Raw genomic sequence first — 22,547 nt, forward strand, 5'->3', positions numbered from 1 at the left:
TTTAAGAGGAATTTATCCTGCATTGGCTAGCACATGCTAAAAACTCGCTTGCTTTCCTCACCATGGATAAAGCCATTCTCAACCAGAATTTCAGAGGCTGCATTAGCTTTCCTTTTCCAGTAAATTCAACAAAGAGACCAGCAAAACTAAATTTTAACATTGTACCTAGGACAGAGCGTGATTTTTATTTTGAAGCTTCACCTATTATCTTTCACGTGAATAATGTGAGATTTTAACCATCAAGAAGCTAAATATTGCTGCATCTGGATAGATGGAAACAAAAACCTACCAGACAATTCATAGTCCTGTGTTAAACTGTCGCTGTCTACAGTGTTGTGTGCATTGGCAAAATAAGACCTCTATCTTCCTATACCTTAGTAAGCTGTCCAATTTAATAATCGCAGGGAATGACAGCTTGAATACAACATACAGAATACTGAAAAAGATTATTTGAGTGTATAGTGTTCTGCCTAAACAAAATTCTACACCTCCTGGCCAAGATTATTGAAACAGGACAAACTATGCATTAAAACCACATAGTATAATAAATCAGTTTAATCACTAACCTTTGGCCAGTTCTTTTCTTAACTTCAAAATAGCATCAATGTCACAGTCTGCAGCAGCATATGCATGAGGTATAGTAGCTTTAGACTCTGTTAATCTCTTAGCGATAACTCTTCGGATGTTGCTAGCTGGGATTTCTGTAAACGTGCCCTGAAAGAAATCATATGCTGCATATTTAATATCAAGAGATATTAACATATAAAAAAACTTCCCCTTTGCTAAAACAGAACTCCAGCACTGATGCATTATGCTCACTTCAAACATCTCCTAGATCTCAAAAAGCAATATTCCAACTACCAAAATTGATATGATTAAGAGCAATGAGTGTTCTAGTCTATTCCACTTCACTTGGATCAACACAACAGGTTCTATAGAATAAAGATAGTTTCACTTTACAGTATAGAATTAATCCTACTATTCTAGCAGATTGCTTAAAGATATATACGTATTTCCAAATATTCAAGCATTAATTCTCAGCCACGGTATATAAACACTGTTCCACCTGCCAGACCTGGCACATTGCTCAGAATATACTTTGTTCCATTTAAATTATAATAGATATTTCCTCAGTAAGCTGAAGGGAAAAAAACCCCCACACTTCTTCAGCTCCCTGAATGGTTCCTTAAGACCAGCTTTACCGAATATCTTTTTTTTTCTTCTCTCTCCTTCCAGATATATTCACTAATGTTTCAATGCAGAAGTTTTCCCAGCTTCTTCATAGAAGCAAGTCAACTTTCAAGGAATCTCTTGAAATATCAGTGACTACAGAAAGCAAGAAAATAAGTGATTCTGTAAAATATTATTTTGTACCTAGTCTATAGCACGTATGCTACATACTGAGTAGTACTCAAGACACAACAAATTGCAGTATGTTCTGGTACAAGTGAAGAAACATTTTTTTTCTGTAATGAAAAAAAATCTAAGTTTGACCTTTGTGTGGTTTCTTTGGATCTTTGGACAGTGCAAAAAAAGCAGCATTTTCTGAATATTATGAATTGTAGCTACATTGTAAACTTTAGCCTGTACAGACACTTCAAATTTAGTTCTAGACCCAGAAGTTTTTTCCTCATATTTTTCACAAAAGCATTTCCATTTCTACTAATATGCGTTTCAGCATGAACTTTTATTCTTTACAAAACAATTTCTGGTATTTCTGTCATTTCAAATTAACATTGAAATTGTATTTGGGTGCTAGAGTTTGCAAAATTACTCTTCAAAGCAACCACTTTCCTTCCTCGCTTCTGGACAACTCATCAATGGACATTCACATATACTTATATTGCAGGAAAGCAAACAAATGAAGTACAGTAAAAATACATCAGGATTCAAGTTTCTCCAACTTTGGAAACATATATTGATCCTGCAGGGTTTAAGGGAAAGGATGTATTGTTGCCATCCAAAATATTGGCGTCTTCTTGTTTGGGGACTGAAACAAAACTGCTGCCTCTCTGACTTTCCCCTTTCCAAGGCCTGCAATGTAAATTCTTTCATGGCTTCAATATGCAAGTTACACAAAGTAGGGCACGCACTATAATTTCAAGAGCTCTGCATTTTGAATTACACTGCTTTAAAATCACTCAAACTTAGTAAAAACTGCACATGACTGGGCTTGGCATCTGGCTGGCCTTAGTTCCCTTCATCTCTCCAGTTCTGGAAATCTCACATAGCTGCTTTAGTAGCCATGGCAATATTTAGCTGTAGCAACATTGGGGATGTAATAGAAGCCTTACCAGTGCAGCAGGTTGTCCTGGTGTGGAAATTGGAGGAAATGCTGGCCTTGGATAAGCAGAAGTCACAGCTGCTGTTTGCGAAGCAGAAGGCACTGTGGTAGGCTGTGGAGGAGCTGGAGAAACCACAGGTTTCAATTCACTGGGTTTGCCCTTCTGCTTCTCTTGCAGAAGTTTGAGAGCATCCCTGGTGATTAAACACAGTGAAATACTGACGACAAAGAAACTATTTCAAAAATTTCCGAAGTATTACTATTCCATCACTAAGTTTAATCAATTAGCCGCTTTTGTGCATTTAAATTTCTGTCGTCAAACTAAACATTAAGAAGATGATTATTATTAACTGATAGAAATTTTGTGTCTCTTATGACACCTTTTTTGGTAAATTCTCATTAACTTCTGTGAATGAAAGGGCTTGAATGTGGAGTAACAGAAAATATTTGCGTTAGAGAAGCATAACATCCATCATCACTAATTGTGAGTGTACAAGGTAATATGTGAATTGCACTAACAATTCTTCTAAATAAGATACAGTACACTTACTTCAGCTATAAAGTCTCAAATAAAAGCTGTTTCATCTGTTACATGTGTAATCATTTGAATTCAATGTAATTAATTAGTGCTCCCAGAAAACTGAGTAGTACATTTATCATTGATTTCTCTGTACCCTTTTGACATAAATATGCACAAACATCTGTAGATAGTATACAAGTCCATACTTCTTCATATGCCACTTGAAAGATAGCACCACACTAAAGTACCAAAGCCAAAAACTGAGTAACATCAAACAGTCTGAGGTATGGCTGAACTTCATTTACTCTGTAAGCATTCTCCCAGGGTCTTTATACTGATACAGCTCCCACCACAAAACTTCCCTTTTGTGGGCATAGCACAACAGGCTAAGTAAACTCTCATCTTGAAGCTGTAATACTACATCCACTCTAGATGCATTGTATTTACAAAGCAACATGCTAAACATTAGCACCTATGAGGCTAAACAGAAAGAGACTGCATTTACACTACCACTGCCAAATGCAAGGGAAATAAGCTATAGTAAAATCTCTCTTTTGCAGTTGTAACTGCACCTATACTAACAACTTGTTAAAAGACCTGTATCGGTCATAGATCTCCTCTCTTTATGTTCCAGATGCGACAACAAAAGTCTGTATTATACACCCTAGCTAAATCTCTTATTACTTCGCGAAGACATCACCACAGCATGTACATAAAAGCTTACGTACACAGTTTTATTACATAAACTGACAGAGGAAATTAAAAATAAATGCAAAAATCACACTACTAAGAAGCATCCTATGGTTTCAAAACATAAGCCATAAAAACTAAAGAACAAAGCTATCTAATTTCTTTATATTACTGCTTGAGTGAGTCAATAGTTTGTGTTATTGTATTTTTGTAGAAAGGACAAAATCTCAGAACATTATGTGTTCTTAGTTCTTCCTAACAAAGTAGTACTCCAGAACCAAGAACTGAAAACTGAAAAGCTCTGTATGGTCTATATAATGCCTTCTACTGACTGCTGACTTGCTTCAATGTTTTTTTAGCTTCAATACATACTTTACCAAACTACATTAAAGTTTAGAAAAATGAATGAGTTCAGGATGTAAATCTGTTATTAAAATTGTTACTTGTTTTTCCAAATTAACATGTTAGCCAAAATCTGTTTTTTAAAAAAAAAAAAGTGATTAGTGTTTAACGTAACTTCTATTATCAGGGGAAAAACTAGATTTCATTGAATGAAAATTATGTCCTAACATTACAATTTGAGGAAAAAAAAAAAAAGTAATTGCATGACCTAATGCAACTTTCCTAGTTAACATATTAGAAGCTACCAAAAATTACTTAAGGATTTTAATTTGGCAGCTGTAAGACAGACCATCTGCTCAATATATTCTGTAATACATAAAATAAAGCTTTTATAGCTTATTATATGTTTTAAAGCTAAGGAAATGCTGTAAAATTTCTTCTATGTATTATGCAAATGCCAAAAATCAGATGGTCTTACCTATCATAGCCAAGCCAAAACGCTTTAATAATTTTGCTGACTTTTAGTGTGTTAACTATAAAATTGCCAAAAAAAGGCTTATTTTTAGTGTAGAAGATTCACTTAGGAGCTTTTAAAACTGATACTAATGTGTGAGTATGAGATATAAATATAATATATATATAAATTGTATTTCATATATATTCATATAGTATATATATATATATTTGTTACACATACATATAATCCTCCCCCCCCCCCCCCAACTGCACATGATTTAACTGAGTAAGAAAAACTGGTACAGCAATGACACGACTGTCATGGGTGCAAGATTACAAGCCCGAATACAGGTAGAGTTGGAGGAGGCACCACAGCAAACCCAATTAAACAGATTTCAGTGCAAGTCAGGCAAATAGATATTTTACTTGAACTGGAAAACAAAGGGTTGGAAACATCTTTGCAACTACTCTACAAACCTCTGTCAACACAGGATAGTAAAGGAAAAAGATGAGAGATAACAAACATGAAAGAGAGCAGTCCTCTCCCCAGAAAAGATACCTGAGTTTCGTAAACATTTATCACACAAAAATATGCCTTACCAAACTGTTACTATTAGAAGTCTGAAGATTCTGGCAACTGTTACACTTCACTTTATCACTGCTACAGAAGTGTATATAGTCTTTCCACTTCATGTCAGCCAAAATCCAAGAATAGGGAAAGTAAACTATTCTGTGCTCAAAATAAGCTTTGCTTGAAATGGGCAAGTTAGAGGTTATACACACACCTAAAAATCACTAAAGATTCAACGGTGCAAAAGGAGGTGCACAGATGGACACTATCTTCCTCTGGTGGCAGTTATTGTTACTAGATTGTCTCAATCCCCCTTCACCTGAACATCTCATTACTCAATTCATAGAAGATTTCCTAGAAGAAGGAAAAAGGTGAGCAGAGAATGTTACACATCAGAAACTTCTAGGTATCAGACTTACTGCACTATCTACGTTACAGAAGGAACTCATTCCTTCATAATGGCAGCTTTGGAAGCAATTTGTTGTATGTTTGCACACAGCATAGATCCCACTGTAAGTCTGCATTCAATAGATACACATGAAACGACTCTCTGGAAAACCAGCACTACATGTGTGCGCTGTGCCTTATTTATAAGCTGAAAATGCAAATGACTGAGCAGCTCTGAGATCCCAAATCACACCAACCTAGTGACAGCTGGTAGGAAGGTACAGATAGGAGGAACGTGGCCTCAGAAAAACACAGTTATTATTGGTAACTATCCCCCCCGCTTTTTATGATTACATTTATAAATCCCTAGATCACTAGTAAATAGGACAAGAAAGGGCAGAAGTAGTCTGAAACAATCAACAATTTTAACATAGCTCTCCCAAACACAGTGTCTGAGCTGTTTGACTAGCATGGTGCAATCTCTGACAGAAGTTGTGAGTTACTTTGTACTGACACATCAATTTCCTAGTATATATCTAAAGAAAGCAGAGGATATTGCTTTAAAAAAAAAAAAGAGCTGCCACTCCATAAAAAAAAAAAGCAAGTAGGAAGAAGACAACAGTAATTCAGCCTTGCACAGACACATAAGAGAAATGAAGTATTGCCCTACTAAGGCAGTAGATTTTAAGAGAGAAAATTATTAAGTAAAAGCTCCTATTGCTGTTAAAAGTTTTACAGTAAATTGAATTTAAAGATAGAAAGTTGGGGGAAAAGAATGTTGCTTACTTACATAACTCACTTTCTGTGTTTGTTTCTTGTTATCTGGTGAGCATGAACCCTGTTCAATAAGGAAACTCAGAGTCTGAAAGTGAAAAGTGAACTTGCAAGACTCCCTTGAAAGAATCAATCACTCATCTACTTGGAAAAGAGACCATGAGTCACTAAGCTGTGAAGCATGGCATGTATTCTAACAGTAATCTCAAGTTAGCAAAAGAAGTATTTCCCTGAATAACTGTAGCAGCTTTGCAAAAATCTGCAAACATTTCATTTTGAATTGAACATAACAGCAGAGCCTGCAGGCATCTGAAAGATTAACATCATTTCAAAAGAATGGTTAAAAAAACCACAGTCTGTATCTTAAACTGACATTTCAAAGTCGAATCTTTTGTACAGAAGAAAGCAGTTTTGAAAAAAGATTTTGTTAGGTAATTCTCATAGCTGCAGAAAAATCTTCGCTACATCTCCATGACAACTAGGGAATGTTAATTTGGCAGCTGGAGTCCTAAAGTCCTAGAGGGTTTCCACATGCCATAGCTTAGTAACACGCCATAAATTACCATTACACATATAATTAAGAAAAAACTATCTCTGATAATTTGCTGTTACATAGGATATTATCTCCGTTCAACTCCTTACCTTACCTCAACTCAGCTGAAGACCACAGGAAAAAGAGTTTTGAAAAAAACCAGCAGACGCTGTCTGCTTCTCTTGGTTCAATTCCAAGTTACACTTACCTGGTTGTCTTTGAGTGGAACTAGAATTACAGTGGCTAACAAGGTCTATGTAGGTGAATGGTGGCATTTCTCAAAAAGAGTAAGTTCACCGAGAACAAAAATAAGTATTCCTGCCAAAATCTCCCCCTCCAATAACATACTAATGTGAAGATAATGCATCATTTCAAACCTAAGGGCTCTGGATCTACAACACAATTTTATATGCAAGTTCCTCACTCCAAGGCTAGAGTGCCAATCATTACATCAGAATACTCAAAGTATAGTAAACTACTAGAAGCCTGACCAAAACAAACCACAGGTTCGTAAACAAACAATCTTCAAATCAAAGATGGGGAAAAAAAAAACCATGGGAGAAAAGCAGAACTCTGGGGTTCTTACCATTACACTTTATTGCTCTCCCCAGTCTAACAAAAAAAGGAACAAATTAAATCCCAACAGACTTCATAATTGAACTTAAGTGAAAGAACCAAATGACTCGAACTTGCCAAAGAAAAGTAGTTGAAGAAAACAGGCCACTGGTATTTTATTTTGGCTCTGAATGTATCTCCAAGTAGAAAAATTCTTGAGATGCACAAAGGTAGCTAACTGTGGTACCTACGAGTTGAGAGTGACCATCAGGCTGAGCTGCAGGAAATGTGACAGCAGTACCATGCAGCTCAGTTGGGATATAAAAACAAAAAAATATATTTTTTTTTTAATTAAGACTTCTTACAGTATTTCCTAGCGTATTCTCCATATCTTCTCAACAGGTTTTTCAAATATAACTAAACCATTACCCCAAAGAAAAAACTAGAACAAAAAGTTGTTTTTTTAAATAAATGGATGTTCCAAGTTCATGAAGATTGCTCTAGGTTCAAAGGAAGAAATAAGGGAATATGAGGTTGTAGCTTTACTGAAATATCTACATACTCTTTAGTGAAGATTCCTCGAGGCCCAGAAGGTGTAACATTGCTTGGATCTAGACCATGCGTTGCCAGAATGTTGCGAGCTGCAGGACTTAAGCGAACCCTAAAAAAATGGTGAGAAAAATAAACTATTTAAACAATTAGATTAACTTATTCCATTTAATGTGTATCAAGAGAAACTACACAATATATGCTCTAATGCAGAAGCAACAGCTGGGAAAGAAGAGACTTCTGCAATAAGGCAGATCCTGCACAGTGATCTTGACACTGCAGTCACACTGTGCCCCTTCATCAAGCTTTAATGCAAAGTTCAATTTAAAAACACAGTAGCAACCCTTAAACAGATCAAATTAAAGGTGGAAAATTCATCTCCAAACTTTCCTCTTACAGCAGTGATGCAATGTACTTGTGGATTCTTCTGGAAAAGGGTCATCAGTGAAGAACAAAATACATTTTTTTTAAGACCACCTTGTTATAGTAACATTAAAAAATGAGTTTTAGGAGCTCAGACAAGTGGGTTGCTCAGCTCATTTATTTATTTGGCTAGCTATAATTGTATCATTATGCAGCTTAATTTTAATTATAATATTACATTTGCACTAGCTTCAATTTTATTTTATAGGATTGATTCAGTAAAATGGCTATTTTTTTGGAAAGCAAAAGCCATATAGATGTAGCTGCATACTTCAGTATATGCTTTAGAAGACTAAATACTAAGCCTTCCCACACTCAAACCTTTTAAGCAGCGTATACCTAAGATGTACTGTAATACTAGTCAACCTGTACCTGCCATCTTGACCTAGATGGGGTATGCTCAAATAGTAACATTTCTGCCTGGAAACAGAAACAGTGATCAACCACAAAGTGCAGTACATAGCTACAGAGCACCCAGTGTACCACCTTAGCATTATTCGCTTTCTGAAATGAAGGGTAAACACGCACAGAAGAGATTTCAGATGTCTGCAATGCTCCAAGTACTCTAACAGATCAAACCAAAACAAAACTAACAAAGACACATAAACCTACAGTTTTGAGTGAGTTTTTTGCATTCCAATGTTATGAAAATCACGAAAGAAGAAAATGTTTTTAATATCAAAAGTGCAAGAGCTTGGAAAAGTTTTGGACTATGCCATTTGTTTATTTTTTCTCCTTAAAAAGAAAGAGAAAACAAGTTATAGTTAAACTAAGCATCTGCTGCATAAGCATTAGTGTCCATCATATATAAACACAACTTCTTCCTAATCTAAGCTTAAAATCCTTCATAAAGCAATTGTATGTCAGAATAAAAGCACATCCATAGGAAGTGCTCTACTAAAACTATGTTGTTCAAATTGACTAACTGGCTTACAAGCAAAGAAATATTCCGGGCAGGCAAGCTTTATTACTTTACACATACTGAAACACTCTCTTAAACAGCTTAATCCTAGGTAAAAAGGGACAAAAGATTCTTCTTAGTTCAGCTCTACTGACCTAAGTAAGAGTTCCATTTCATAACACACACAGAAACTTACTGCAATTTTCCAGGCTGATGTTCCAGTTTAGGAGGAGCTGAAACTGAAGGACCTGCAGGAGCTGAGGTAAGCGCAGGTGCTGGTGGAGCTAGAGAAGATGGATCACTACCATCAGATGGTATTTCAACTTGCTTCCAGTCCTGTCCTTCCTCTACCAGTAGACCAATTAGTGAGCCCAAGCGTACATTTTTGCTTCCTTCTGCCACCTAAATTTAGGTGAACATTTCATTTAGGTGAAAATGGGAACATTAGGTTACATATTGTGCTGTCTAGATTAATATGACTGCAGATGGTAGATGTGACAATTTCAGGCATATTAATGACACTTCATCAAGAAAATATATCCCATTTTATTCCCACTATTAATAAGATGACTCATGGCTGAAGTTAATTACAATGGCTATTATAAGGAGAGGAATATTAACTTATGCCCCAAAATCCCATACGTCTGAAGTTAACATTCAGAAATCAAAGCAAGCAAGTTACAGACTACTGAGTACCTCCAAAGACACATAACCTACTGAAACCAAAAGCGGATCCCTAATCTTTGCGAACAGAGCCTGAAAAGTTTGCTGGACACATTCAGCAGATGCACTTTGAGCTATCTACCCTGTATCTAACAGTCTGACTTTTTAAAACACAAACTTGTAAATTCAGAGTCTAAGGGAACAAAAAGAGACCAAAACTGCACAACATCAGTGCCTCATTACTTCTTTTTGAAAAATATAACATTCACTTCCCACTAACTTTCACCTCTGTGTATTTTAACATAACTGGTGCCAAATAACAAGTCTGTCCATCAAGAAAGCAATAGCGCTTATATGGCATGTAAATCTCTGTTTCAAAGATCATCTGAACAGAAGTCTACAGAAAGATAAATCTAATATAATCTAATTAGACTAGACAAAGCCAATCTAGTCTACATGTTTCTTGTAAAACGAAAATGTATCACAGTCAAAAACATCTCTGTGATGCTTCAGATAAAGGCAGTTATGTTAACAATTTAATGAAGGGCTACTCCTACAGTCACTGAATTGGTTGCAGAAGTACAACTCTTCATGTACTCAAAAGCAGTAACATTTCCAGGGCATCAGGCCAAATATAAAGAGACACCTTTAGGATCACATTTAGTCAAATACAACTAAGACTGCACCAGCCCAGATAGGGTTGATTTCATAACAAAGGAAATATTTCCTTATATAAAGCCACATTGCACATACATTTGCCTCAATGGAACTGGGACATATCTGCGACGCTGGTATTTTACTCAAGAAAATGAAAATCACTGTCATTTGAAAAGCCAAAGACAGGCACAAAAAATAAAAACATACACAGTACCAAGTATCACACTGTTCTTACTACCTTAACTGGGTTTTCTAGGCACTTAAATACTAAATAAATAAAACAGAATGCTGTAAAGACTGTACTAGGCAGATGCAAATACTACAACATTATAAGGCTGCTCTCTGCACACTGTTAACTCCACTGACAGAATCAGAATCATTTAGGTTGGAAAAGGCCTTTGAGATCATCAAGTCCAATTGTTAACCAGTAACCATTAATCCAGGACTGTCAAGTCCATCCCTAAACCATGTCGCCAAGCACTGCATCTATGGACATCTAAGGCTGTGGGTGTTGCCTGCTGGACCTTATGTCACCATCGCCCACAGCTATCTCTGGAGACACTGGCTGCTCACGGCTTGGGCGGGTGCACTCTGCGCTGGGTTAAAAGCTGCTGAACGGCCGGGCCCAGGGAGTGGTGGTGGATGGAGTTACACCCAGCTGGTGCCCGGTCACAAATGGTGTTCCCCAGGGCTCCCTGCTGGGGCCAGCTCTGTTTAGTATCTTTATCGACGATCTGGATGAGGGGATCGAGTGCACCCTCAGCCAGTTTGCAGGCGACACCGAGCTGGGGGGAGTGTTGACCTGCTGGAGGGCAGGCAGGCTCTGCAGGGGCATCCGGGCAGGCTGGACCCGTGGGCCGAGGCCGGTTGTACCAGGTTCAACAAGGCTCAGTGCCGGGTCCTGCACGTGGGTCACAGCAGCCCCACACAGCGCTACGGGCTGGGGGCAGAGCGGCTGGAAAGAGCCTGGGGGAAAAGGGCCTGGGGATGCTGGCTGACGGCCGGCTGAATGTGGGCCAGCAGTGTGCCCAGGTGGCCAAGAACCCAACAGCATCCTGGCTTGTGTCCAAAGCAGTGTGGCCAGCAGGGCAAGGGGAGTGGTTGTCCCCTTGTACTTGGCGCTGGTGATGCCACACCTTGGAAGAAAGGTGGATGGAACTTACACTGGCTCACTCTGCAGTGGAAGTTTTACACAATGTCATTTCAGTTCATACAAATTCTTGTTTAGGTAATGAATGAGAAAATGGTGATGGATACTAAATCCAGTTCTTAAACAATCATTCATCATCGGGTTTTGGTCCAAATTGAACTAGTAAGTATTTTAGGCAAAAAAAGTCAGTGTTAATTTAAGAAGCAGCACTACTGAAAGAATAATCACCATTCTGAAATTACCCTTCTAATACTTTCATTCAGTCATTTAACTTTTTTTTTTTTTTGCATTTTTATTGCATTACACTTAATCAGATGTGGTCATTAAAAGACCTGTTCAGACAGAAAAGGAATATATGCATGATATATATTTTACTGTTAAGCCTGCTCTTTCTTAAACCATACAGTCAAGGAAAACCAAGAAGGGTTACAGAAGTTTAATTCATTTAACGTAATGAACATTCCATCTTTAAAGGTAAAAACCAAAATGTTAGGCAAATAGTGTGTTTATTTGATTCAGTTTTCCATACTGAACTCAGTCAAGATAGTGCAGAATTGCAGTTGGCATCAAAGACCATAAAATTATTGCCCCACTTCATTTAGAAAGTGAGTAAACTTCAGCCAGGTGCTGATAACTCAGATGCATTAAACATTCTTAATTTCTCACCAACTACATCACATCTGAAACTTTTGAGTGGCCTTTGAAAGGACAGTCAATAAGAAATCATCTCCCTGTCCACAAACAGGGAGACAGCTTAATGTTATAAACCCCACACAAACATCTACTGAAAACCCAATATAGTGCAGAAACACCCACACTATACTGCAGAAAGACTACTAAGTATCATACTTGAGCTAGGGGGGGAAAAAACCCAGAAAATTCTGATCTTATTGCTCCCCTACTATTTCAGTTTCCAAAACATCAGGTTTCTTCTGTACTTTTTAGGAGACTGGAATAAAAGCTTATTTGTGTACCTATTCTGTACTCTAATACTTATGTCTACCATTTCTAGATTCCAAAAAAGAGGATTAAAAGAATCCATTAAAGACTGGGCATGTATAATGACCTATTCAATGTACTCCAATAAAGCTGCCTCTCTCCCCTTAATCTGAAAGACATTATAATTACTTTCCACCTCCTGACATCTCCTTCTCAAGCTCAGTTCTGGGCATATGATTGTTACTGGATGATGTAGATATGTTGGCTAAGGCTGAGTATCACTGCTCTGTGATACTGATATCACACAGTTGCTGAGGATTCTGGTTTTCATCTATCAAAAAGTGTGCCACAACAGCAATACACAGAAAGAAATCTGGGAATTTGGAATACAAGACAGGAAACAGCAAAAACACAGTTTCTGAAATACTAATGCTATTTGAAATAATCATGATTACTATTAGAGAAAATTTAAATTTAAAAATCAATATTGGAGTCTGCTATTCATTTTTTAATGTATCTCTAGGAATCACTTTTCAATACTATTGACAAAGACAATCCTCATATCTCCTCTTCATGACCTAACAGAGCAGCGTCTGTAAATGCAGAATAGGTACTTCATATTAAAAAAAAAATAAGGGTTACATAAATTTTTGTCAAGAAAATTGGATGCAAAATAATTTTCAGAAACATTCCTAACTGAAGAAGAGAGAATTAAAAATAGTGAAAGCATTGCTCATCCAGCAAATATTAAAATAACTCTATGGAGACTAAAATCACATTTAAGAATATGTCTGATGTGATGTTTTGTCCAGGGATAGCAGAATAGATTATCTGAAACTTATAAGATGTGTTGCTCCACAGCTGGACAGAAAATCTCAGAAGTTTCAAGGTGCTACAAAAAACTTGAACATCTGGGAAAAACTAGTATTTAGCAATGTAAATTAAAAAAAAGATTTACAAAACTCTTACTTGTTTATATAAACTAGTGTTTAAAATGCAAGTTATCCTGTAGAAATTAAACACTAATGACAATTTCTTTTAAGCCCTGACAGACTTCACTTGCAGACGAGTTCCATATTACATCACCTCTCCTCCCAACCCAGCCCCTCATCTATTTTGATGCTTTCATTTTTGCAAAGGATGTTCCCTTTGCTTATACAAAAAAAGGAAGATACTAAACAGATCATCACTTCTTAAACATTGCCACACAGGAAACTAGTCTCCCTTTTTTTGGTGAAGGGTAACTATGGGAATACATGCTGTTGTAAGAAAATGCACCTATACCAACCAAAATAGCTTTTCCAATAGCAGCAGAATCATGTCTCACTGTGCAAGAGTTTTGTGCAGAATTTTCTCTTGCACATTAATGGCTCCAGGAACTAGTTTCCACCTATGCCCATTCTGTTGTTTCCTAATAGCTAGATTGCAACTAATACCAGTATGCCTATATATAATTATGCAATTCATTCCTCTTGTGTAGATATTCCCTAGATGAGACCTCCCTGACCAAATTACATACTTACTATAAAAGTTTGTCTTCAACAGCATTTTCTTTTAGAGTGCAATCTTAGTTCTTAATGATTACAGGACTGTTAGTAGAATAACACTGTTTTAGTTGAGCAGAAAAGGCTCCAAGATTACACAGGATTACTAGCTAAACATGAGTCAATATAAAAACTGCTGCAAAAAAGGGTGGGTCATAGAAGCATAGCATATTTCATTTGGGAAATGTTCCATTAAATACTTGAGAAGTATTTCACTATAAAGTCCTGATACAGCTTCAGATAGAATATTTAATCCAGTTTAGAGCACCATACTTCCAAGAGAAACTGTTAAAAAGAACTTGAAGGATTATAACAGAACAAAATAATTTTGAAAACAATCCTTTGGAGGTTGAAGAATTCAAGCTTTTTCAAGCTTGCAAAAGAGAATACTTGAGAGATATGTAAGAGTCTTCCAGTACATAAATAATTGTGATAAATGGAATAGTTATCAGCTGCCATTTGTGGCTACCGCATCAAGAGAATAAAAAACAGTTTACTTTTGTACAATTATTTACTTTTGATGACTGAGGAAATATTTTTTTCTAAATGCAAATATAGGATGGTGTCAACAGCATGTAAAGAGTCTCTGTCAGCAAATTGTCTAGGTAACTTTGAGCTGCTGTCAATGCAGGAAGCTGCAGTAATCAATAACTTATGCTTTTCTAACCTACTTTTATCTATAGCTCCTTGACTCAGCACCTTGCACTGCTATATTTCACACCTTTTTATCCACTCTGATCACACTGATATTCTGGATTATCTTCCAGGTTTTTGCAGTTAACTAACCAAGTCAATATCTACCCTTCTTAGAACTACAAATATAGCTAAGTGCTAAGACCAAAACTGGCAATGTCTTCTGAGGAAATTTTACTAGTGACACTTGTGGTCACAACAAAATTTAGTAACTACAACCATCAGAAACAGCGTAAGATTTCTGTGGAAAGCCAGCCCCTCCAATTTTTAATTCTTCCCACTTTCTACATAAACTTAACTTGATTGTGAAATGATTGTATTAAACACAGTGAAACAGTGGAGCATACTAAACATCAAGGTACAAAGCAAATATCAAGGAAACAGACATTAAATTTCATGCTTATATCATTTTTCAGATGATGGTATCTCTCTTCATAAATACTTCTCAATTTTGACTGAATATCATCAAGCTTTAAATAGTGTCATTATTAACAAGTGCAAGTACATGAAGTAACATTTGCAGGGCAGCATCGTTTAAGACTTTGTTTAGTGTTAAAATAGTCACATCTTTTTAGTCCAACACCTTCATGGAGTTGTTAAGAAGCATGACTGAAATAATGGCTTATCATCTCCACAAAGGGATTTAAAGTACTTAGTAGAGTTAGAAAAGTTTCAGACACCTTATAGTTATTTATTGACCAAAAGCTACGATCACATGGATCTAAAATGCATAGAGAACAAACGTTTTTCCAGAAGAGGTACGGATTATTTGAAATCTTTGGCCTGCCCACCCCTGCCAAGCAGGGACACCTCTTTGGTAAGACTTGCACCTCTGATGTTACCCGGGACAGTACTGTTAACTAAAGTGCTGAACTTTTAACTTGAGCCCGATTGTTGCAGTAAGTGCATTTATCAACAGCAATTCCAAATTTGTTGTTATCTGTTGCCTTAATAAATCATCTGGGTTTTTTTTCAACTTTGTAAAACTCTTTCAGTGAAAGTCCTTGAGAGGGATCTGACAGGCAAACATTGACTCTGAAGAGTGGCTGTATCCTCTAGATCTAAACTGCTGACCAAGTCTGAGACTAGGATTGGATCTAGCCAAATCTAGACTCCTCTCTGTGAATGAGTTTAGAAAGCAAGGGGATCCTTTCCGAACCTCATGATTCAACAGGAAGGCTTTCCCACTCTGGCCACGCATCAGACTCACACCCATTACGTGACAAAAAGATACAAAATTTGACTTGTCTTTTTAGAATATACTATGTACAGAATAGCACAAGATTTACAAGCAGACCTCAAGCAATGCAGGGTTAGAAGTAAGTTTGTTGACTCACAAGCAGAGTTCATTACCCAGTGTGCAAGAGCCAGTCTCAGACAAGGGCCGAGATATCACGTATTGCATGTCTGCACAGAGATGGATGCTAGGTGGTAAATCCACAAAGCTAGCATCTCTCTTAACACATAGTAGAACATTTTATAGACTTTGAACAATCGTTTACAATTATGTTTAGTCACACTTAAGTCTCATTGGCTCTTCAGAGCCTCATCGCCATTTAAAGGTACAGTGCTCTTTTTTTCACCACACGTTCTGTGGGGAGGGGGCTTTGTTATTAAGGAGCTTTCTTTGTTCAAGGGTGGATATTTTAGTATGCTAATTAGGATAGTTCACACACAGGTCAACTAATTTTCTGTTTGGTTGGTTCTCGTGTCCCAGTTTGATATATTTATGGTGTCTAGTCCTTCTTCCAAGGCCATGTTTTCTTAACTGTTTGTAACATCCTGTTTTTCAAATTCTTTCTTGTTTTTTATTATAGATATTTTCATACTTTGTCTAATTTCAAGTTTGATCTAATACTGAGCCAGTCCACAGGTCCTTCATCCTGATCTCTGTAGTCCAGTTGTTACTACTTTCATCTTCCTACAGAACAGGATTTAAATCCAAACATCAACAAGGAAGCCAAAAAAACCCTAGCATTATCACAGTTATATATGCACATACACATCAATAATCCAAAATGATGTTCAGATAACTTCACTCATGCCAGTTCTTATTCTTTATATTAAGCCTAGTCAATCTAACTTTAAGAATACAGGAAGTTAAAAATTCTAAGAATCATACTCTGTGTCAGCCCATCTTGTATAATGTTCCATCTTCAATGGCCAGCACAAGATAATCTAGCATGGATATCACATATCCTGGGTAAAGTATCATTCAAAATTCCACATTCCAGTAAACTGATTGTAACTTGTTTTTTTGTAACTCAGAGTAAGACATCACAAACAGCAATATTGCATGGCCATAATTCATAAGGTGCAAAACATACAAAACCCCCCAATCAATCAGCTTAACTGAAAATCCATTAAATAAATATAGAATCATGTACCAGTAGCCTGGTACATGTACAAAATTATAAATAGAGCAATTATTTCTCACTAGGAATGCAAGTACATTATTCTGAAAACTGAGCAGAAGGAAATCTAGCTACCTAAACTAGTTTTTGAGGCAATATGCTAAATGACAGTCTGAAGAGAAGTTATATCATCCTACTCAGAAAGGCAGAATCCCTACCAGTATTTTAGCCAATATGCCATCATCACTTGATTCCATGGTAATCACCGCTTTGTCTGTCTCAATTTCACACAAGGCATCTCCAGCATTCACTGTTTCACCTGCAAAATATAACAAAACTTAAAAATACTTAGCCTAAACTTCCTTTCAGATCTATTTAACCATGGCAAATAGATACTTATCCCTATAATACAGCCACTTTACATTCTTTAATATATTCTATAGCTACTTGATCCCCCATCATTATTTATTATATTGTATCTTTCATTTCCAAATAAAAGCACTAAGATTCAGAGACACAAACTGCTGCACCAGAACATTTAAGATATTCCAAATACTTATGTTTACAGTAGGTTTTCCAAAAGGAAGCACACACACTTTTTTTTTTTTATTTCCAGAACACCACCACTCAGTAACACTACAATGAATAAAACCCTGAGCCTTCCATATTCATTACTAGCCATGAGTCAAAGCAAGCTATTAAAGACAATGGCACAGGCAACATCTTCAACTAAGTACCAGAGTTCTCTAGTTTGTATCCACACTATTAAAGTTACTCAAGTAAAAACCTAAGGAACTTTAATCTCTTTGGAAAGCATGTCTGCAAGTTTGTTTCCCCGATCTCCTATATAGTTAAAAAGGTGTATTAGAAACATACTTACCTTCGTGAAATAAAAATATGCACAACTGTTAGAAATTGCTTTTACTACATCACACAAATCTATGATTAAATTTGAAGTATACTCTTCCTTTGCTTTTCAAGTGTATCTGTAGCTGCTGGCTCATGATAAAGACATTATGGATCTGGATTCTTTCAACAGATCAATTTATAATATCTTTACTAACATAAATTATTTATTAACTTAAAAAAATCAGGTACTACTTTTTGTACTCCCCAGCCAAGTTCCATAATGGGAACATCTATGGCTTAAAGTTATGTAAGTGACTAAGTTTTGAATGTTTCCATTGTTCGCTACTGCAGAGATCACAAGCATCACACAACACTTCATTTTCCCCTTCTAATTCTGGGAGTCCTGAAACAGGAAATACTTATTTAATAAGAAGTGTTTATCTCTTACCTAAATACAGGAATTTAACTGCACTAGGTTTATTCTCATGCTTAAGCACAACAGAGTGATATCAGGAATTAAATTAAATGCTTAGACAGGTAATAACATTGCAGCATTTCTGGTACTGGGGAAATACTAAAATTTTATTTCACGTAAAAGTTGTAATCATGCGTTAGGCTTATATGTATTGTCCCTATTTTTCAGTGCTCTGTAAGGAAAAGGTTATCCTATTTTGTTGGAGGCCAAAACATTCGACTACCTCAACATTTTTCAATGTAATTTCTATTTTAATGTTGGCCATAGTAAAAAATGTTCCTATGATGGAACTTGGCAGGGGATTACACAAACTAGGACCTGATCTATTTAATTTAATAATCTAATTGCCACACTGTACTTTGCAATAACTAGAGTATAAACATTTTATATAACAGGAAGTAAAAATTCCAGGCTCTATACCATTGTTTTAATTCCATTAGATCATTAATTCAAGTAGCCCATGTATCAGACCATTAGGTAAGCACTTTACAGATGTTAAGAAATCAAACTGTTGGGCAAATTCTTTAACCTACAGAGCTAAGACAGGCAAGCAGAAAGGAGCTTAACTCTGTCTTAATTAGTCTCTTCTCCCAACCTGTAATCAGATTGTGTGTGTTCTGCACCATTAAATAGAAATCTCAGTGCTAAGCAACCTGCAGCTGTAACTCCCAACAGTGCAAGCCAGTCAAACCAAGTACCTTTATCCATGTCTTTGTCACATATGACACATCTCTTAACTTGGATACGTGAGGCTGTTCACAGAAAGCTATAGGATTCCCTTACACTGGGGAAGTGTCGTGGTTTAGCCCCAACTGGCAACTAAGTACCAGCAGCCTCTTGCTCACTCCCCCCGGCCCCTGGTGGATGGGGAGCAGAATTGGAAAAGGTAAAACCCACCGGCTGAGATAAAGACAGTTTAATAATTGAAATAAAGTATACTACTGATACTAATAACTGTAAAGAAAATGATAACAGAAAGAGGTAGAGAAACAAAACTCAAGGGAAAAAAAAAAAACCAAGCGATGCACAATACAATTGCTCACCATCCACTGACCGATGCCCACCCAGTCCCCAAGCAGCAACCTGCGCCCCTCCAACTGCATTGCCCTAGTTTACGTACTGACCATGACATCATATGGTATGGAATAACCCTTTGACTAGTCTGGGTCAGCTGTCCTGACTGTGTCCCCTCCCAACTTCTTGTGCCCCTCCAGCCCTCTCACTGGAAGGGCCCATAAAACTGAAAAGTCCTTGACTCAGTAGAAACATTACCCAGCAACAACTAAGAACATCAGTGTGTTATCAACATTATTCTCACACTAAATCCAAAACACAGCACTGCACCAGCTACTAGGAAGAAAATTAACTCTGTCCCAGTCAAATCCAGGACAGGAAGGCAAGAGGAAAAGTCTTCAGAGAACTGGGTAAACCACTTTTCCACTACTATTTTTGTTTTCCTTTCACTGCTGCAGCGAATAAATGGGCCCAAGTTTGGAATGCAATTAATTAAATGCAATTTTAAGAATACTTCATAGCAGCATTCAAAAATTTCATGTGTTTCAGTACCGAAATGCAATGGAAAGGATCATCATTATTTTCCACTGGAAAGAACACTTTTGCAGAGCACATCTTTGCTCTTACACTTTCTAATGAGAGAACAGTATTTGCAACATAAGTTGCATGAATGCCAGCTCTCAGAGATTATATATAACGCCCTTGAAAAATCGTGAGCGGGGTTTGCTTGTTTGGTTCATTTTTTTAAAGTGGTTGAGTTCTTACAGATAGGCTGAATGATTAGGATCTCTACTGAAGCCAAGTATCCCTCTAGATAACATCCAACTGGCATTCAAAAGCCTACATGCTCTGTTCGATTACTGACAGACAAGTATCCAAATCACAAGACACAAAGTGCACTCCTTGATGTACTCTTTGCAAATCAAATCAAAGCTGTCTGAGCATAAAGACCCTCTGGAATCAGACTGAGAAGTCCCTGGAGGTGATGTTTCAGAAGGTGGCAAAGATGTACTGCATGAGGAAACTGCTAGCACTGTTGCTTATTCCGCTTCCTGCCCACAATAACAACAGGATTTCAGTCTCCTGGGCCATCAGTCTATCATCTTTCATCAACATTAAATTCATACATAATAAATAAAAGTTTTTAGAAACACAGTTTATTTTTATGAGAATTACTTTATTACCCACAGGAATCAATACAAAACTGCATTAACAATGAGAAGGAAATAGTAAAGCTGTCAATTAAGTTCAGCATTTTTCCTTCTGCAGTACTGAAACCAGACCACAAAATGAAAACATTTGACATTTACACAAAGAGCAGAAAAATCATAATAGTATTCTACTGACCTCTGCTGGTTATACAGTGGGAAAAACATTTCATATGCCATCATCAGCTTGCTTCTTCCAATTGTTTTAAAATATTTATTTTCTTAGATACGAGATTATCAAACATTTATATTCAGTAATGCCACTACATTTAGATGGCCAAGTCACTGGAGGATTATGCAGTTATGAGCATCCCTTGCAGACAGAAGGGGTATAAGCATTAAATCACATTGGTTTTTTTCTTCAAAATTTATCTTCACATTTTTAATGTTGTCCTTATGATTATTTTCCAGACTGTCAGAGGAAAAACACATACATAGGAACTAATTACAGTCACAGACGTGCCAAATATCACTCAAGCTCAAGATAGGTGCATCCTCATTGAGTAAGATAACAAGCAGGAGCCCTGCATGGATGAGTAAGGAGATTCTGGCAGAAATCAAACAGAAGAAGGAAGTTTATGGGATGTGGAAAAAGGGACAGGCCACTTGGGGGAGGAATACAACGATGTTATCAGAATATGCAGGGAGGTGATGAGGAAAGCTAAGCTCCATTTAGAATTAAATCTGGAAAGGGAGGTGGTCAAGGACAACAACAAAAAAGCTTATTTAATTACATCAGCAGGAAGAGTATGACTAGGGAAAATGTGGGCCCACTGCTGAATGTGGTGGGTGCCCTGGTGACAAAGGACACAGAGGAGGAGTTTCTGAATGCCACCTTTGCTTCAGTCTTCACTGCCAAGGCCGGCCCTCCGGTTCCCCAGACCGTGGAGGCAAAAGAGGAAATCTGGAAAAAGGAGAACTTTCCCTTGGTCAAGGAGGATCATGTTAGAGATCACCTAAGCAAACCTGACACCCACAAATCCATGAGCCCCGATGGGATGCACCCCCAAGTGCTGAGGGAGCTGGCAGATGTTATCGCCAAATCACCCTCCATCATCTGGGAAAGGTCATGGAGAACAGGAGAGGTGCCTGAGGAGTTCAGTAATCAAAAAGGGCAAGAAGGACGACCCAGGAAACTACAGGCCATGAACCTCACCTCCATCCCTGGAAAGGTGATGGAACAGCTCATCCTGGAGGTCATCTCTAAGCATGCAGAGGAAAAGAAGGTCATCAGGAACAGTCAGTGTGGATTCACCAAGGGGAAATCATGCCTGACCAGCCTGATAGCCTTCTGTGATGGAATGACTGGCTGGGCAGACAAGGGGAGAGCAGTGGACGTTGCCTACCTTGACCTCAGCAAGGCTTTTGACGCTGTCTCCCATAACATACTCATACAAAAACTCAGGAAGTGTGGACTACATGAGTGGACAGTGAGCGGGACTGAGAACTGGCTGAATGGCAGAGCTCAGAGGGTTGTGATCAACGGCAGAATCCAGCTGGAGGCCTTTAGCTAGTGGTGTTCACCAGGGGACAGCGCTGGGTCCAATCCGGTTCAACTTAGTCATCAGTGACCTGGATGAGGGGACAGAGTGTGCCCTCAGCAAGTTTGCTGATACAGAACTGGGAGGAGCGGCTGATCCACCAGAAGGCTGCGCTGCCATCCAGTGAGACCTGGGCAGGCTGGAGAGCTGGGCAGAGAGGAACCTCACAAAGTTCAATGAAGGCAAGTGTAAGGTCCTGCACCTGGGGAGGAACGACCCCACACACCAGCACAGGCTGGGGCCTGACCTCCTGGAAGGCAGCTCTGCCAAGAAGGACATGAGAGTTCTGGTGGGCAGCAAGCTGCTCATGAGCCAGCAGTGAGCCCTTGGGGCCAAGGAGGCCCATGGGACCCTGGGGTGCATTAGGAGCAGTGTGGCCAGCAGGTCAAGGGAAGTGATTCTCCCCCTCTGCTCTGCCCTGGTGGGGCTGCATCTGGAGTGCTGTGTCCAGTTGTGGGCTCCCCACTTCAAGAGAT

At 37.8% G+C, this 22,547-nt stretch overlaps 1 protein-coding gene across 3 annotated transcripts in view; it reads right to left on the bottom strand.

Annotated features, from left to right (window-relative positions):
- Positions 1 to 22,547, bottom strand: part of PDHX (pyruvate dehydrogenase complex component X) — a 47,810-nt gene that overhangs the window by 12,848 nt on the left and 12,415 nt on the right. For all 3 annotated transcript variants that reach the window (XM_037393983.1, XM_037393985.1, XM_037393984.1), the window contains 5 exons: positions 17,203 to 17,303; positions 9,181 to 9,386; positions 7,674 to 7,772; positions 2,295 to 2,478; positions 567 to 714 (listed from right to left, as the gene is read on the bottom strand). In XM_037393983.1, the coding sequence (XP_037249880.1) occupies positions 567 to 714; positions 2,295 to 2,478; positions 7,674 to 7,772; positions 9,181 to 9,386; positions 17,203 to 17,303 (738 nt within the window). The remainder of the gene's footprint in view (positions 1 to 566; positions 715 to 2,294; positions 2,479 to 7,673; positions 7,773 to 9,180; positions 9,387 to 17,202; positions 17,304 to 22,547) is intronic.

The sequence above is a fragment of the Falco rusticolus genome, chromosome 7 (genome assembly GCF_015220075.1).
Source record: "Falco rusticolus isolate bFalRus1 chromosome 7, bFalRus1.pri, whole genome shotgun sequence".
Lineage (NCBI taxonomy): Eukaryota > Metazoa > Chordata > Aves > Falconiformes > Falconidae > Falco > Falco rusticolus.